Source organism: Bactrocera oleae, chromosome 5, assembly GCF_042242935.1.
Source record: "Bactrocera oleae isolate idBacOlea1 chromosome 5, idBacOlea1, whole genome shotgun sequence".
In the NCBI taxonomy this organism is placed as follows: Eukaryota; Metazoa; Arthropoda; class Insecta; order Diptera; family Tephritidae; genus Bactrocera; species Bactrocera oleae.
The window spans coordinates 56,646,171-56,666,232 of record NC_091539.1 but is presented as its reverse complement, the minus strand read 5'-3'; the positions used below and the strand labels follow the sequence as shown (position 1 = coordinate 56,666,232).

Below are 20,062 nucleotides of genomic sequence, written 5' to 3'. Positions count from 1 at the left end.
AACTAAAAGTAATACTATTGTAAATTTGAGTATGCTTTGAGGTTAAGGTTTCGAAACAATTCATAATTATTTAGATATTTTTCAAAAGCGCTATGTATGCGAAAAAAAAATTTTTTGTAACACCAGTTTTAAACTAAATTTTCGAGTATAAATTTTTATTTCGTAAAAATTTTGATAAGTGTTCTAGAAGCTGTGGAGAGTTCTCCTTCTGACTAATTAAAATTTATCAACTTCAAAAATTTTTTTGTGGTCATTATTGGAGTTTAAAAAAAAGTCTTAAATGACCACATGCTTTCCTTAAGCGCTAAAATAAATTTTGAGTCAAAAACCGTCAAATTTGGTATATTTTATATAAACGTGAAGAGTTTAAACCAAAAATAATTTTTTTGTTTTCCAAAAAAAATTTTAACTCGAAATTTACTTTAAAACTGAGTGCGCCGCCTAAGTGTTGAAAAAATTTTTTTTGGCCAAAAAAACAGATGTTACCCCCAGGCTAAGCCAAAAAAGAAAAAAAATTTATATCGGCCCTAATGTATATGGAAACATGAAAAAAAGGGCATGAGTTCTTAAGCGGAAGTACAAAATATGTTTTTAGAACCAAATTAATGTTTTTAATTGATGGGATGATAAAATAATTTTTGATTATTAAATATGGTTATACCTATTGAATACAATATGACTTGAGTTGGCAATAATTTTAGCAACCCACCCTTTCTCACTTTATTCTATGCAAGCAGTCTAAAACTCTCCCCAATAAATCCACAGCGACCATTTTCATGAACTCGACGAAGAAGTACAGACTGGAGCTTAATATCACAGTCAATGGCAATAAAATTCCGACGGTGAACAATTCTAAGATTTTAAGCATTACACTTGATAGCCTGTGCTCCTTAACTCGGTAAATGACAGCGAACAATGCCAAAGTACGGAATTGCAAGAAAATCTTCATGTAGCTAGTAGACAGCACCTGGGAAAAAGCCAAAGAAACTTTATTGGCAACATACAAAGCAATCGGCCGGTCGGTTATTAACTACTCAGCACCAATATATTCGCCCTGTTGTGGTAAAAAGCAGACGAACACCGCACTCCGTACGAAACCAGGATACCTCTTGATGTCTCCGATTAAACACTTACATAGTGCATCCTTTCAAGGAACATAATTTACTCCTCTCTAAGCAGTTTCTGCTGGGATGTTGTCGCAGAAATCATCCCTGCAGTCGTCTGTTTGAAGCGGAGTCGCCTCCTAAGAGCATCAAGAGGTCATTCCTTGAATACGTCAACGACATATTACAATACGCCGACCAGACTGCGGGTATTAGATAACCGCTACAACAACAACAGCAACAACAACAGTAATCCATCTCATTTTATTTCTAAGAAGCCAACATCAGTTAAAAAACTTCCTATATTCAAATGGAAAAAAACTTAAACCGAAGGGGGACTTGTTACTACAAGAATTTAAGGTTAATGCAATCGAATTTTGTTAATTAAGGTGTTACAAGGTATTTAAGGTTGTACATGGCTTTCGTCGAACAAAAAACGCCCTATTTTTAATATTTTTTTTTTTCATATAAAAAATGAAATATTTTATTCAAGCTTTCTATTATTCCGAAGATACATATTTGATAAAGATTTTGTGAAATTTTCAAAGGAAAATATTCAAAACTCGTTCATTAAGACGTCATTTCCGGCAGTTCCTCGGAAAAAAGGTGCTTCCGCGTTGACAACAAAACTTCTGACAGGATCATCAAAAGTAAAAACAAAAAATACGTGTTTGAACTCAGATTATTAACTAGGTATTGGGCGGAGAAAAAATCAAATAAAGTGAAAATTGTATTTTGGCAGACGTTTAAAAAAAACAGAAATTTTGGTGAAAATTTCTCGACCTTTTTTTTTTGTTTTGAATAGTTGTAATTAAATTCAAGACCTTGTAAATGATATCTTGAAGAACTGTGTAAAATTTCATTAAAATCGGTTAAGTATCGCGAGAAATCTTGACAACCGACTTTGACAACACATATTCGAGAAAAAACGCGTTTAATGTTTTAATTGACTATATCGAGCGCTCAACTTTTCTAGACTGTATCTCCAAAACTATTACTCGGATCAACTTGAGATAATATTCTACAGATGTTATAGTATTAAATCAGGCAATAAAAAAGTTTTTTTGGTTTTTTGAAGCCGTGAAACCTATGTAACGTTAGGAAATTTATAGTCTGCTTGGTATGTGTATATGGGATGATTCCGTATCAGGAGTACTCACTAAATTTAACCTAAAACCGACTTCAAAAGTCGGAAAAAAAATACAACAACATCTTCATTTCTCCTGAAGTAATAGTAGAGCTTTGAAAATTATTGATATTAAGCATTTGTGCGATATAATATATTATATTAAAAAGTTTTTTATACGTTTGGATAAAATTATAAAAATACATATAAAAGTCATCGCATGATCAGAAAGATCGATCACTTAAAATGAATCAATTTTTAAGAAATTCAAAAAATTCAAGTTTTAAGTATGCGTTTTTGTGAATGAATTCGCATAATTTCTTGCTAAAAACAATAACAAAAGCAAGACTCATTGTGCCTTTCTTGCTTTGCCAAAACTGAAAAGATCGATGAACGGTCGGAGATTTACTCGATGGAAGCACTCAATGGTGTACAAAAGAGAACTTGCCAGAAGTGCTGTGAGGATAGAAAGAATCATTGGATTAATATTGATAAAAAAAAAATACTTTTTGATAAATCACATTTTGATGATTAAGAGTCGACTCAATTTTTTAACCTTACCCATTAGAAAATGACTTACAAGAAGCTCCAATAGCTCAATGTGCTCTTAATTTAGCATTCTAATTTTACTATTTACCCACCGAGATTGTTAATTTGTTTTGATGCTTTTTAAATGAGTCACTTGCATAGTATTCCTATACATGTACATATGTATTTAGTAGTAGCATGCTGGCATTTTCCAAAGTTGAATTGGCTGCGATTCAAGCGAACAAATTGAATTGTGAGCATTGATAGGCCGTGTCGACGCTAATTCTAAAAAATGCCGAGGCAGTCACATACACTCATATGGTAGATACATAGAAACACTGATGTGCATTCCGGGGCGGACAGATTGTCAACTTGACTGCAAGCAGCGACACATCGTATGCGCGTGGAAATTGTGCAACGCCCCCTGAACTTTAGAAACATACATACATGCATATGCATAGATTTTTGTAAATGGCAGGCGTGAAAAATTTCTGAAGCGCCGCAGCCGTCGTGGTCTATGAAAGTGATGCCAATTTAGGTGATTCTTAAGTGAATACAGGGCACACACACCAACACACAGGCACACTGACACAACAAGCACGCTGATGCATATGATTGTTGTTCTAATTTAGTTGCTGCTATTTTTATTGTTGTTGCCTTAGCACTATTGCTCCAATTCTGTAATTTTGTGGGATTTTAAAACACATAGACATATACAAACATACACATATACATATGTTTAGGCATATATTTCGACTGTGAGTCAATAAATAGCGCAATTTATTGATCCAATCAGCGTGCATCTAATTGAGAGGAAAGATAAAAAATCAACAGCAGTTAACAGTTCAGCAGATAATTGGCCTTTTACGCATTGTGGGAGGGTTGGTAGGCATTGTGTACCAACAACAATAAACAAATATTTACTGCACTGCAAGCAAATCAATAAATTTTCCAGTCTTTTGGTAACATATAACATATAAAAGCTTGTTTTAATCGTGTACTATATACACTTCAGGTGGCTGTTGCTGCTCTTGTGGTTTTTAGGCGCATTGCATTAGTTAACTTCTGTAATAAAATCGCATTTTAAGTGTCAGAAGCTCTTAACTTTTGCAGTTAAATAAATATTTAGTGAATTTTTTTCTTTTTGCTTTGCTTTGTGCGTTTTGCGGCGTAATGGAAAGTGTTTGCTATGCATTTTATTAGCATTACAGCGGTGTATTAAAATGCAAGAACTATTTTGTTTTCCTGCTTTTAAAAGGAATTTGTGTACATAATTTGCAGTTAAGGTATATAAAATATTTGTTTTTATTACTCAGTCAAAAGTTCACTCAATTTGAGTGATTAGTTTTTCCTTCTCCTACGCAAGGGAATTTAGCTAATCATCAAAAGTTAAAAAAACATAAAACTATTTGAAAAATTCCATGTGGGAAAGAATTGAAATTTTTTTTTTAAATATAATAATTTACATTTTTTAATACAAAATTGTCAGTGAAATATTTTTCCTTGCCTCAATTAAAGAGTATTTCAATATTATCTATTTGCAAAGTATAAAATAAATATACGAACAAGAAAAAACGTTAAGTTCGGCTGCACCGAAGCTTTAATACTCTTCACAAATACAAAATTTCCTTACAACTTTATTCCGATTGCTTAGTTTGTATGGCAGCTATATGCTACGTGACCCGATCTGAACAATTTCCTCGAATATTGCATTATTGCCTTAGATAATAACTCATGCCAAATTTCGTGAAGATATCTCATAAAATGCAAAAGTTTTCCATACAAGCACTTGATTTCGATCGTCCAGTTCATATGACAGATATATGTTTTAGCGATCCAATGTGAACAATATATTCAGAGATTGTAGCATTGTCTTGGACAATAATCCATACCAAATTTCTAGAAGATAATTTTTCAACTAAAAAAGTTTTCCATACAAAGACTTAATTTTATCGGTCAGTTTGTAGCTGCATACATGCAATAGTGGTCCAATGTGAACAATATGTTCAGAAAATACCTTGGACAATAAGTCATGCCAAATTTCGTGAAGATTCCTCGGCAAATAAAAAATTTGGGACATGATTTAAATGGTTCAGTTTGTATAACAGCTATATGCTGTAGTGGTCCGATCTGAACAATATTTACGCAGGTTATACAGCCTTGGACAATAAACCATGCTAACTTTAAAATCAAAAAAAAAAAAATTATTGTAATAAGTGATTAAGATAATCAAAAATGTTTCAAAGACTTTTTTGAAGAGCGCCAAATTTCCTATAAGAATATAATTTAGTTCAGCAATCCGTTAAGCCGGTTCAGAGTTGCAAAATTCCAAAATTAAAGACAAATTTTTTCCGTGTTATTTAAATGGGAAATAGAAATCTTAATATTAATATTAAGGGCTCTGATTTTCACAGGCGTCTTTTTACATTTCCACGAAAGTTTTTACGTGAGGATTTCGAAAAAAAAAAATAAATATTTTTTTTGAAACAGCCTAATATATATGTACTTCGTCGAAAAAATCAAAGAAAAAAATAATCTCAACAATTTGATGTGAAAAATGAAAGCTTCTTAGATGTATTAGCACACTAAGTGAATGATTAGTTGAAAGCTTTAGCTAAGTGGCGAGATGTTCCAATACTATGTATATATGTATATGTAATATCTATGTATATATAAACAGTTTCACTAACTTATTGCATTGTAAAGACATCTTGATGAATACTGAAATGAGCTGTTATCCATGGCTAAGCTGATTGATTTATATTTATATCTACAAATTGCTTCAATTATAGGCTAATTTATTGTTTGAAATTTTTTTAGTACACATGTTAAAAATGTTCTCACTGCTATTCAAACATTCAAGTTCAGGTCTGTGTTTTAGTGAAATATTTAAAATCGGCGTTTGTTCAAATAATTGGGTAATCTTAATTTTTAAGCACTTTGCCACATAATACATTTTGTAGGTCATTACAAAATGCTCCTTGCGCCACTTCATAAGAAATCTAAGACTCGGTGTTCTTTGAAACGAAGATAAAAATGGTAAGAATACACATTGTACATTGATTCTACTCCCTACACCAATTCTCTCTTTAAAATATTTGTTGTGGTCGTTCTTCGAGTACTATTAATAAAAACAGCCAATTTCTGGTTTTTAGACATAATTATACGAAGAAATTACGCCTACGACCAACACACATAAAACGGAAAGCTTTTTATAGGAGGACTTGATCCTTTCGCATAAAAATTGTGTTCTTCAGCACACCGCTCTTATAACAGACCTTTCATTTACTCTTCGTAAAAAAGAAGTTCAAACGAAAAAAAATATTTCTGCGAAACTTTTAGTAGTTTTTATATTGAAAATGTCCGCTTTTACAAAAAAAACACGCAAAGCGAAAAGAAGCAAACAAAAAAGCAGAAAACTGCTTGCCACAGCCACATTACCGCTACTCTAGCCCCCAAGCTAATTGGCATTGGTAATTGAATTGTATTTAAATTTAAAATGTAATTTGTTTTGGTTTTTGCCTTTCAGCATACATATGTATGTATGTATGTGTATTTGTTTACCTTTACTTTTATTTCTTAAACGTTTGGGCTTCGCTACTGGCTATTCTGCAGTTATACATACATATGTGCATATAATATATACCTATATGCTATATGTAGATACATACACATGGATGTCTATATTTGTTGCATTTTGTGTTTCGGCATTGTTGCAATTAGTACTCAACATTTCCACATGTCTGAATTGGCCACTGATTGACGTCTTTTGTTGGCCATTGAGTCGAAATTGAATTATTTCAGAACTTTTTTTGTATGAAAAAAGTTTGCCCATTACGTTTATGCTTTGTTGTTATAGTACACAGATCAGGATTGGATTTTTTTTTTGCGAAAAAATTGTTTGAAAAATTTCTGAAAAAATCTCCAAAATTTTAAAACTATAATATTTTTCAATTGTATTGTACTTCTAAAGAACAGTGTACAGTCATACACTTTGATAGGAGGCTTCGAAAAGCATTGTAAAGATTTCCTAAACCAATTTTAATAACATCAAAGCAACCTTCTGTAATGGGCAATTTTTAATTGAAGATATCACAAAAAATTATGCATTTTGATTTATTTATGCTTTTTAATGTTTTTTTTTGCACTTTTTTATATTTTTTTTAGCAAATAAACTTTAAGAAATTATTACACATTTTTTTTTTAACAAATATCATCAACATCTATATGGTACTTATAATTGGCATACTACTTTTACTTTCAGAATGCGAAAGATGCAAAATAAGCACAAAAAGGTTAAACCTCAACAAATTCTGCAAAAGAGACTACGGTGAGTATTTATAAGAAATGAAAGCTTCGCAAAAGCTTTGACTTAAAACATACAAGTTATGAAAAGTAAAGTTAAGTTAAGCTTTAATTATAATTTGTATTAACTAATGAAGTTAAGCTATAATTATAGCACACATTTCGCTAATCAAAAAAGCTTCTTATTTTGTGTACTTAGCAAACTATACAGATATACAATTTTACCTAAAAGAGTTTTAATTTGTATCATTACCTTCTTACCACCAGCAATAATGGCGAAAGTGATTGGCCGCGAATCGAGTACCGAAGTAACGAGCAGCAGCGAACAATACACCAAAGAAAATCAACAAATGGATCGCGACGACGAAACGGAGGCCATGGAGGACAACGCACCCGAAACGGTCAAATACGACATACAAATACAGGCGATCTTCAAGCGTACCCCACTCGAGTACGCAACAACGAATACAATCCTAAAACGGGGTCCTTTGACTTGGATCATACCAATTAAGAATCTAGAATGTCGTTGTCCCAGAATCAAAATGAATCGGTAAGCAAAGAATAGGAAAATATAAGAGAAAAACACAATTTTTGACACAAAGTGTGATCAGATCCCATTAATGCATCCCATCTGATCAAACATGACTCGGACCACATTTTCACGCAAATTTTTTTTATCGATCAGTTTATACGGACCAGTGCGGCTCAAATTTTTTCAGTTGTTGTGAAGTATTGACTGTTATTATTATTTGTTTTTGCATTTTCTTCGCTCATTCACAGCTCCTATCTGATACTGGGCAGAGATTCGGAATCGCCACCGGGCTATCTTGGCATCGGTCCGCGTTCCATTGTGATCGAGTGGAAGGATGAATGGTATAGACGTATGAAACGCTTCCAGCGACGTGCGCGAACGTGTCAGTAAAGTGTATTAAGAAAAATCACAAAAATTTTAAAATTGAAAAACACACACTTCCACAAAAACATACATACGTATATTCATGCGCGTACTTTAAATGTATTTGTATTTATAAAAATAATGATAATTTGAAATAGTTTTTAAGGCAAAACTACTTAAATGCATTCAAAGTCGAATAAGCAGATTAACACACACACACATGCATACACACATATATATTTGTGTATACATATGTGCAATCGTATATATCTGAATGAAATCGTTAATTTTTCGCTGTGTAAAATCAAAATTATTTTTACTATACTGAAATTAATCGAAAAAAGCACAAAAAGTTACAATTATTCACAATATTTTTTACTTTATTTTTTTTTAATTAACAATTCTCATAATTATTTATTTGTAGTATTTTTTTATAATTTTACTTCAACTCGCACTAACACTGATTTAGTTTTAAACTGAAAAAAAATTATAATTTAAGATTGAAAGAAAATTTTGAAATATATGAGCTTTTTCCAAATGTCTGTAAATTAATAATATATTTAAACATTTAATATAAAGCAAAAATCATACGCTGAAATATAATGAAAGCATTTTTTATTTACCAAAGTATTCGCGAAAATAATATATATAATAATTTCTAATTATGTAAAAGCTAGATGCTTTTTTTGGTTCAACGAAGAAACAATGGCAGAGACAAAAGCTCTGTTGAAGTACTTAAAAAAATTGGAAAATATATACTCTACCGAAAGTCTACATGAAGCCTTTTACACCACTGCTGCTTTGTTAAGGTTTTAAGAGCTATCGTACTGTTTAAAAAAATCAGAAACACTTTTCATAAGAGCTTTGGAAGCTTCTGTGCTCTTTAAAAACAAACATTAAAAATAGAGCCTTTTAAAGCTCGGCAAGGATATGCTGTTTTAAAATTATACTTTTCGGTATTTATTTCAGTCAAAATAACAATCCAAAACACATTGTGCTAAACCACTTCAAAAGAAAATTATATAAATCATCTGAAAACTTACTCCATATAAAAATAAGCGAAAGCTCTACATTTCTTAACCTTTTCAAAAGTTAATGAAACTTTAAGCAAATAATTGCTGAATGTGAAAAACATCAAAACTCGTTTGAGAATCAAAAGCTCATAAAAGTCCGCGAACAACTAAGAACTTTCGTTAGAGATTATGTTATTATGCTACAAAATTATTTTCACTACTATTCCCAAAAGTAATTGTTGCACTAAAAGCTTTGCAGAGCTTTCACATTATAATTTAACCTTCCTTGAAAGGTTTTGAAAGCTTCTGGAACTTTTATAAAATGTTTACTCAGTATGAAAGGCTTCAAAACTCAAATGAGCATCAAAAATTCATGAAAGCTTCACAAACAATTATGAACTTCTAATAGACATTGCCACAACATAATCTTTTTTTTACTTATATTCCAAACAATAATGATATAGAAGCTTTGCAGAGCTTTTACGGAATTTCTTAACTATTTCTAAAAGCATTTGAAAGCTAATGGAACTTTTAGCAAATATTTGACATAGTATGAGGGGCATCAAAACCAATATGAAAATAAAAAAGCTCATGAAAAAAATTTTGAATTTCTGAAAGACAATACCACAACATTATTTTCTTTTATATTCCAAACAATAATTGTTGCATTAAAAGCTTTGCAGAGCTTTCACATAAAATCTTAACCGTTTCTCAAAGTTTGGAATGGTGATTGAAATTTTAGAAACAGAATGAAATGACATCATAAAAGCTCCATAAACAACTAACAACATATGATACATGAAAGGTAATATTGATTTCAATAATCCAAAAATTAACTTACTTGACTTGTGCTCGTCAGAGTCCGATTTTCTCAAACTACAACAAAAACTACTTTTTGAAATGCTTTTTTATCAAAATTTCGAAGGAGAAATGGAATTTTTTGCCTACCATTTAGCAATTAAATTTCATGCCATACATTTTGCCATAACTATTTACTCAAACACTATTGTATTTTAGTCCAATCACACACAGATCCTATATAGCAAACATAGAAAACCATAAACGTAGTATTAAATACATACTTATGTGAAATAAATAGAACTGGAACAATAAATAATGCGCCAATAAATTACCTAAAGTAAATAAAAAATCAAATAAAATTAAAATTGATATATACACAAACACAACTAAATATTTACAATACTTGCATACATAAATAAAAAATAATAAATAAATGGCAACTAAAATCAAATGTATGAAAAAGCAATAATGTTTAACACACCGCACAATAAAAGTATTAAATATTGAAATTAATAATAATATAATGTACTTACATAGCATTAGGGTGAACAAAAGCTTAAGTTACAAAAAAAAAACACATAAAAACTCAAAAGAAATATATTATTAATTTAAAATATTTTTAGCAAATAGTTTTATTATTACTATAATAATATATATAAATGTGCATTTAAAATTACAAAAAAAACACACATAAATAAGCAATAATAAACACTTAAAAATGGCACAATTATTAGCAATGTAATGCTAAACGCTAAATACCAATACTAAAAAGCCAATTTTTTATAAATGTTAACAAAAAATTATTTATTTAACCTTGTAAGCGACTTAAAGCTAAAAAAACTCATAAAAAAATTATAAAAAAGAATATATACTTGATTTTTTATTTTTTGTTTTTATATAAATAAAATAATTTATTTAACCGAATAAGTTGATATTGGTTACTACAATGACCAATTATTATTTTTTTTTTTATATATAATATTTACTTAAATATTTGAATAATGAACGAGTTGCGCAAATTCACAAATGTTTATAAATAAAAATGTTAATGAAAAATGCTGCAACTGTTGAATTTGCTTCGAATTTTGGCCACTCTACTTAACCATTTGCACAAAAAGAAATATTATATATACCAGAATAAGTCAGCAAATGGATGCATTAACTTCGAAACTGAATGTGTAATGTTTTAATGTCCACAGCTAATAAATAAAACGAATAAATATTAATGATGTACAGTTGAAACTGAAATGTGTTTTTTGTTTTTACTTTCTCTAAATGGAATTAGGCTTAAGCTAAGCTACAAAATTGGCTGATAGCAATTAGCAGGTAGGCGATCGAACCCTGTTTTGATCGGAAAGTAGGCAGGTAAACTGAAAAGTTTGTATCATTATCTATTAAAAGATGCCACTATAATTAAATTTAATCTCAATGTTTGGTTAGACTTAGGCTACATGAAGCATATTTATAAGATTCGCAGCTTTAAGACAATTGATTCCGGAAATATAGCATAGCACATTTACACAATTTATAATAATGTAAAACGTTGTCCAAATGGTAGTTCGAAAATGGCAGCTATGAAGGAAAACATTAAAAACAAAACACATAACAATTTGGATGACCGTAAAATAGAGTTGCTAAATATAGCTGCCACTTTAAAGCTCCTGGCTCTGGCTCACAGAAACTTTTTCCTGTACTTAGAGCCCAAAGAAATGATGATCGAGGAAAAGGAAAAATTCCGAATTTCTTGAACTCTACAAAACGGTATAAAAAGTTGATTGTGGTTGGTTCTTACTCGATTTTCTGAGTGTGAATTTAAAGCTCAGTTGAGGAAGTGTGAGATATTTAATAATTCCTTCTACATTTTTATATGAAGTAAAATCCTCTAATTATGCTTGAAATAAGTAATCTTTATAATACGAGTAGATTCTACAGATAATTATCGCTAGATGATAAACATTTTGATATTGTCTTAACCCTTTGCACTCGAGGCCTTTTCCGCTTGCGCAACCCATCAACTCGAGACGGTTTCGGCCGAATTAGGTCAACATTACTTTAAAACAAAACAAAAAAGTACTTAAAAACAAAAAACAAAAAAACATGTATAAACCAACAAGCGTATAAAGTAATAAAATTTCTTTAGTTTATTCCAACTTTGATAAGTATTACACTTACACTCTGTAATTAGTTTTAGTGTGATATCTAGAAAAACAATAGTCAAGATGCCTCCTAGGATTATTTGGGAACGTATTACAGATATATGAAATTTCCCGCCTTCCTCCATTTGTGCTACGATCAGAACAAACTTTTTGTCCCTTTTAGTATTACGAGAAGCTTCCCATTTAGTCAGATTTCTAACTGACTAGCTGGACTGAGCTAAGATTTGGCTACAATGTCAGCTGAACCTAGCCCAGAAAAGTACTTCAGAGAAGAATATTTTATTGCGCATCGTAAATAAAGAGATCGAGTTACAAAAGACCATAGTGGTGGTGACTGGCGGTAAGGCAGCTTTTTCTGCTCTAAATTATCTCAAATCCAAAAACTAAATAAATGTAATATTCATATACAAGTAGATGAATACAGCTAATTATAGAACGACTGGTCAAGAGCTTGATTTTTGACAAAATGACGGCTTCCCAAATCTACACCTCAGAGTGGTTTAAAAAAAGGCAATCATTATCAGAAAACTCATTTCTGCAATCACTACGTGGCAAATATATATAAGAATGTCCTATAAAAAGTTCAAGTCGATCGATCCAAACGTTTCGGAGAAATTTTCATCACCGACTCTGAAAACAGCGTTTCGAGAAAAACGCGTTTAAAATTTTGGGAGCCGTATACACTGAGTTAAAAAATGCTTATAAATACGAAGTGATCCTTGTCGGATATACAATATATTATATAAATTCAAAAAAAAAATCGATTTGTATAAATTTAGACCCTTAAATACTTCCCAATGTTGTTCGTATAAGGTTTAAATATTTCCTAAATGTTTATAATATTTAAATTATATATTAAATTACAATTCATATTACCTTATTGATTTTAATTGAATATTCAATGCGTTTTATGTACAGAGTTTGCAAGACTTTAATCACCTGATAATTGAACGTTATTTGGTGTATTTTAACTATTGTACGATACTTATATGTATATAAAAATGTATTCACTCAACGCAAATATATCTATATACTCATACTTATATACGTGCATTTTTATTTTATAGTGCATGCCATTAATTCATAGATATTCCCTAGAAACAGAGAAAATAATTAAAAGCATTTATGTAGCTATATACATATGTATGTATGAGCGGGGCAAAAAAAAATACCGGCCACAATGAACCGCAATTTAATCATAAAATGGTCAACACCTGAAAAATATTTGTGTGCGGAGCTTTATGATTGTGGAAAATACATATGACATTTATTGCTTTCCAAGGGGAGGAGATATTTATACATAATTTTGTAGATAATTACAGTATTGCTTATAAATATGTACATATGTATTATACATGTGTTTGAAAGGGTTCCGCAGTAAGATTTTTTTACGTTTGAAAAACACTTCCTGACCGCAGCACAACTTGTCGGAATAGCTCTGAAAAACTAGTTGAGGATATTCTAGTTGGATACTACTCACAAAATACAATTAATATATGAATGTAACTGAACAAATTAGACGCGGACTGACAAAAAAAAACACTACATGTTCACGTATTTTAGTACAAATCTTTAATATCGCCTTCTAAATTGGCTCCTTCTGAGCATATAAAAGCATGCCATGCTCTTAATCCATATTTAGATGCACTGAATGAAAATTTTGGTTTTTTTTTCGGTTTCGTCTAATTTTTGAAACGTCTTTCGCTGAATGTTGGACAGTTTCGACGCCAAATTCATAAAACCACGTCTTGCCCCCAGTAATGATGAGTTTGATAAATGTAAGGTCCTCAACTACGTTGTCAAGCATTTCTTTTGAGATCTCTGCTCGACCTCATTTTCGGAAGGATTCAGGTCTTTTGGTACGAATCTAGCATTGACACCCTTCATATAAAAAAACATTAACCAAAATGAGTTGAGTCATTGGTAATTGACATATGAAGATCAAGCTGCTTGCGAAATCTAGGAAGAAAAAGTATTTAACAATTCGGTTAGCGAGCGCAGTCTACATGGACCAGTCCGGGTCAAATTTGATCAGATGGTATAAATTTTCTTCAGTAATGCTGCTTGACATAGCAATAGAATTTTATCTACGAATTTATACGGCATTCATATCTTTACTACTTTGTTCAAATGGAATTAGTATTTGAAATAATATTTTTAAAAAATATTAACCATAATTCCACATAACCTTAAACTGGTTAAAAAAAACACTTGTTTATTAATCTTAAGTATGTACCCTTTCACTTGGAGGGTAACCCAAAGCATATGCACTCATCTTAAGAGGGTATTCTGGTTTAGAAACCCGAATTTTAGGCCCTTTTTTGGACTTTGGACTCGATCGAGAAATATTTTTACCTTACATTTTTTTATATGTTTTTTATTGATATTTAAAGAGTACAAATAATTTATATTAAAAAAACTAAAATTTCAAAGAATTCCAGGGCGGCCAAGTGGGGACTGATAAAAAAAATCGCGTGTCCTGGTGTGCAGGATATCAGGACTCCTAGTAACCCGAAATGGAAATTGTTGAGTGATCCTTAAAGAGGAAGGATGTAGTTATAGCATTACGAGAGAATTTCGTTATTTCCCTGTTTTTTGCCGTTCGGAACTTTTTATAAATATAAAAAAAAAAAATTTTAAATCCTCTCGTGCTGTATTAAGAAGCTCTATATAAAGTTTTAAGTAAATCGATTGAGTGAACTTGAGATATCATGCACACAGTTTCTAAAAAAGTAGTTGTAGTCGCTTTTGTCGGCGCAACACAAAATGAGCTGTAACTCCGATAAATAATTGAAATTTAAAAAAATCTTTTTAGGGACATAAACCAGAATACCCCCTTAAATAAAATACAGTATCAATATCTATAACCCCTATCGGCAGGTGTATATATGTATGGTATATGCACTCGCACATTGTGAGCAGTAACAACACATGCAAACAACTCGAAATCACTTTAACAGTAAACAATTCGTAGTCAATGTACCCGGAAATATGAAACAAAAAATGTATACACAACTGATTGGATATTGAATTGCATATGATTTTATAATTAAAGCCCTGAGCAACGCAGAACACATTTGGCAGCGATGATAATGGCTCTGAAATTGAAAATAATTCAAAAACGGGTACATTAATCACAACAATTTTCGCCAAAAGCGTGTGGCAGCAGAGAAATATTGGCTACCACCAACAAAACATGGCGAAACAGGCACCGCCATTGGACAAAAGTGCAACGCAATGCAAATGTAGAAATTGCAAAATTTGGAACATAATTTTAGTTGCACTTTTTAATTCGATAAACGCAGTGGCAAATGCTATAATCGATTGAATCTCAACCAAACCAAAGCGTTGGTAGCATATTGATGCAACGACAAACTCTTATCTGGTGGCATGTCCGCTGTCGGAGCACCTGCACAACCCGTAATGGTGTAAAACACATCCGTTGCATCCGGTTCCGCCAAGCAACACGCAACGGTGCATTAAATGCATTTATGTGCAAATATCCACATACATATATACATACATATGCTTAAATGTACACGGCTTAAATTTTTTTTTTTTGTTGTATTAATGCTCCCAACTCCCTGTTTGGCAGAACGGTAATGAAATAAATCCATTTATTTGTTCATAATTTCCATAGCGACCACAACAATTGTCATACGAACAATGCCTTGGTGGCAGCCACTGTGGCAGCAGCATACAACTGCAACAGCTGCCGCACAATCTCAGCCCCCACTATTACGGAATTCGACCAAATCTGCATCCGCTGTGGTTCTCAATACATTTATTGTCATGCGTTTTATTTTTTATTTTATTTTTATTTTTATTTTTTTTTTTTGATACTGTAAGTCCAGTGATTGCAATAATTTCTCGTTTATATTCGTATTGCATATCACAAATGGACTGAGGTAGACGCTGCCCAGGGTTGAGTACTTGTTCTCTATATGTTATGTAGGGAGGGAGTGCACTTGCAGGCGCATATTTTTCTATTAAGCATATCAATTTTTATTGACAATATTTAATTTAAAACGTTTAAGAAGGTGCGTCCTAGTGTGATCGTCTTAAAAAATTATTATCACGATCTTTTTTTATTTTAATTTTAGCGATGGCGAGTAATGTATATAGTTCTTATACCATCAAAATGTAAATGTCAACAAATTCAAAGTCGACTGACTTAAAAAAAAAATTTTTAATTGACGAGAATGTTTTTGGTTGAAAATTTGGATTTTTTCGATTTTAAGTCGAAATGAGGTTTTCACCCTATTATTTTAAATTAAATAAAATAAAGTTTGTTAGGAACACAGTTAAGAAGAAAAGTTTACACCAAATTTCGTGAAAAAATTGTTTTTTTGTATAAGATAAAAATAAAAAAACCAAAAACAATATTTGAATTTTTCACATAAATTTTAAGGTTATGTGAAAAAGGCGTTAATAAAAAAGTGTAGATCTTTTCATTGCCTAGAACTTAGCCATACAAGGTTTTGCGAAAATGGTATTAATAAAAAAATGTATATTTTAACTAAAATTCACAATTTTTCAGATTATAACGGCATCCGGCAAAAATTTTCAGCGACGCGGCGGAATAGCGGGAATTCCAATTTGACAAATGTGTGTTGTAAAAATTTAGTAGAGACAAGAACCAAGGGGGTTGATTATCAATGACATTTTCTTATTTTTTCATGTCTTTTTTCTTCTCTGCTTTTTATGACTGTTTCGCAAAATGAATATTAAATATTGCCACATATTTGTAGAAATAGACTTATTTGAAATGCAATAATGTTTTCGTTGGTGAATAATTTATATTTATTAGATATATTGTAAGAAAGCAACAATATTTTTTTTTATAATTTGTCTACATATTAGGCAGTAATTTGTAGAAAAAGCAACAAGATATATATTGTTTTGTTTAATTTTACACAAACAACGTCAATCTGGCAATACCGAACACTACGCTGACAAACAAAAGACTGCAAAAGAGTTGAGCTCTGAAAATCTTCGTAGAAAGTCGCAAAACAACAAAAAATTAAATGTGTGGCACTAGTTTTATTTAATTCGATTTAAACGTAAAAACCACAATTCAAATTGTAAAAGTTACGTCGTAAGACGTCCGGGCCTCCGCCAAAACCATAAGAGACAGCTGAAGACTGATTTGGGGTCGAGTGAACCTCTGGGATTGTGCGTGACGATTGTTACTGTTGCTGTCAAAGCAAAATAAAGAGTGACAAATGGCCGGGTCTGCGCTGAGAAGGCTTATGGCGGAATATAAACGTAAGTTTAGAAATTCCAAAGTTCGTTTATGTTTTGGTCTACTACGAAAAGTTTCTTAACAAATTGCGTATGTTGCTTAATAAAATAATACTTATTTACAGAGTTGACTCTGGACCCACCGGAGGGCATAGTGGCTGGTCCTGTAAGTGAAGACAACTTTTTTGAGTGGGAAGCGCTGATAGCGTAAGTATATAAAAAAATAAATTTAAATTTAATATTTGTATGTAAATATGTATGAAACCAAAAACCATATTTTAAATGTTTCTTAACTCCTCTTTCATTTTATAGTGGCCCTGAGGGAACTTGCTTCGAAGGTGGCGTATTTCCAGCGCGTCTGTTATTTCCGCCAGACTATCCGCTGAGCCCACCGAAAATGAAATTTACCTGTGACATGTTCCACCCAAACAGTAAGCTATATAAACTATCCAAACATAAATACTTATAAAACAAACATAATTCATTGTTAACAGTTTTTGCCGATGGCCGAGTTTGCATATCAATATTACATGCTCCAGGTGATGACCCCATGGGATATGAGTTGTCTGCCGAACGGTGGAGTCCAGTGCAAAGCGTTGAAAAAATCCTACTAAGTGTTGTTTCGATGTTGGCTGGTGAGTGGAAGAGTAATTCGTTTGAAACTTCCTTTTTTTTTGCATTAATAATCAAAATAGACATACAAATTTACAACAAAAAAACATTTTTGACCTTTGATCTCGAATATTTTTTCCACATATCGAACATAGGCATTCACGAACTTTCAGCTTGTTGTAAATTTATGTAACCACTCTAATTGTCTGTCTAACTTTACCTATGTATAATGATTTTAGCATTCATTTCAAATATAATGTGTATTTATAGTTTGAAATAATGGCGGTTATTTTCTCTTATATTACAGAACCAAATGCAGAATCGGGTGCTAATGTAGATGCAGCTATTATGTGGCGTGAACGACGCGAAGAGTTCAACGAAATTGCCAGACGTTTAGTGCGTAAAACACTCGGTATACCAACATAAAATAGCCAATGGAACGACAACAATCAAAACGATAACGACATTAAGGACACTGTATCAGTACTTCCACAAAAAGGGATAAATTCGAACATCGCGACGTAAAGAACGGAAGTAATGCTAATTTCTGCTGATTCACATACACATAACACGCGACTAAAATCAGTTAACAGCAAGCGAAATTTATATAGATGGCGTTTGATAAAGCAACAAAAAGCATAAATTTGTTTGAAGCTCTTATAAAATACATATATATGTATATACTTATATTGTTCTCGTGATTAAATGCAGTTTTCTATGCTCTTTAATACTTAATTCACACAAAACAAAATGCAGTACCCTGAAACTATCTATCAAACTATCTTCAACTGGACTGTATTCTTATCTCAGTTACATTTGCAAACGCCAGAGAATTGCTACTATTTTATGAGCTACATACATATATATATATATGTACATAAATAAATACAATAGTAAGAAATATGTCTATAACGCAATAGAAAATTTGAATTATATAAAGTAACATACAAGTATATAATTGTTTAGATTTAACGCATTAAAGCAGTAAGAAAATAAAACTTAACGAAATTTTAGGTAAATATGCTCTTTAAATCATGTGTTTGCTTTATGACGACGCCCATAGAACAATTAATTGTGTAATATATTAATCTTATTCATATAGGCAGTACTGTAGATAAAAATATAAAACTTTTAATTAAACTATACTAACATTTACCTATTAAAAAATTAATTTTATCTACTTCTCCAAATTATTTGCAATTATTGTTAAAACTTAACCCGAACACACGCGTTTTTATGTATTAAAAGAAAAAGATAAAAATGTATAAAGAAATTATTTTTGAGTACCTTATTTTTTAACTTGACTTAAAGTATAAGAAAGAAAGTCAAGCACATACAAAAAAGCTAAGTTAGTGCGAAATAAAATATATGCGAAGTAAATATTTAATATTATACGCGTTTTATTATTGTATTAGGTTGAAAATGTCGATGATGGTAAGGAAGTAAACTGCAAGTTGAACTCCATTTTAATTCAATAATTTCTGCACTGATTTATAGTATGAAGACTTCTAATGAAAGATTTGATTTGATTAAAAAATACCTTCACAGGTTCAAGTTTTCTTATAAGAACTTGATTTTAATCGGTTAGTTCGTATGGCAACTATATACTATAGTATCCCGATCTGAACAATTTTTTTTTGGAAAATGTATTGTTTCCTTAGAGTATAATCCATGCCAAATATCGTGAAGATACTTTGTTAAATAAAAAAGTTTTCCATACAAGGACGTAAACATGATCGATCAGTTCGTATGACAGCTATATGCTATAGTGGTTCGATTTGAAAAATTGCTTCGAAAGTTGTATTGTTGCTTTGCAAAATAATCCAGATCAATTTTTGTGAAGATATCTTGTCAGTTTGCCATACAAGAACTTGATTTTGATCGGCCAGTTTGTATGGCAGCTATATGCTATAGTAGTCCCATATCGACGATTCCGACAAATAAGCAGCTTCTTGGGGAGAAAAGGACGTGTGTAAAATTTCAAGTTAATATCTCAAAAACTGAGGGACTAGTTCGAACATGGTTAAATCGACTTAGCTTGTCCCGCTGATCACTTATATATATATTTTCTCCGAAGTTTCGTTTTGGCTGAACGTCGTGGCAAACATCATAAATGGGGGATAAAAATAACAAACAAAGCAAAATGAAATTTTGTTTTTCACCTAAATATGACTTAACATATTAAAATAAACAGTGCGTTTTCTTTTTAGTTTTTTTATTATACGATTTGTGTTTTACGACTACCTAGAAACCACCCACAAAGTACCAAACTCTGGATC

General features: G+C 31.3%; 2 protein-coding genes across 3 annotated transcripts in view; both read left to right on the top strand.

Moving 5' to 3' along the window:
* Window positions 1–11,019, top strand: part of NetA (Netrin-A) — a 171,091-nt gene extending 160,072 nt beyond the window's left edge. For both annotated transcript variants that reach the window (XM_036376166.2, XM_036376168.2), the window contains exons 5-7: window positions 7,022–7,087; window positions 7,330–7,612; window positions 7,843–11,019. In XM_036376166.2, coding sequence (XP_036232059.2) covers window positions 7,022–7,087; window positions 7,330–7,612; window positions 7,843–7,984 — 491 coding nt within the window. In that variant the 3' untranslated portion in view covers window positions 7,985–11,019. The remainder of the gene's footprint in view (window positions 1–7,021; window positions 7,088–7,329; window positions 7,613–7,842) is intronic.
* A 5,859-nt stretch (window positions 11,020–16,878) lies between these two features.
* Window positions 16,879–19,170, top strand: Ubc7 (ubiquitin conjugating enzyme 7). Its single transcript, XM_014230107.3, has 5 exons — window positions 16,879–17,195; window positions 17,297–17,378; window positions 17,484–17,602; window positions 17,666–17,806; window positions 18,091–19,170. The coding sequence occupies exons 1-5, from the start codon at window positions 17,153–17,155 to the stop codon at window positions 18,207–18,209; spliced, it is 504 nt and encodes a 167-aa protein (XP_014085582.1). The 5' UTR covers window positions 16,879–17,152; the 3' UTR covers window positions 18,210–19,170.
* The last annotated feature ends 892 nt before the right edge of the window (window positions 19,171–20,062 follow it).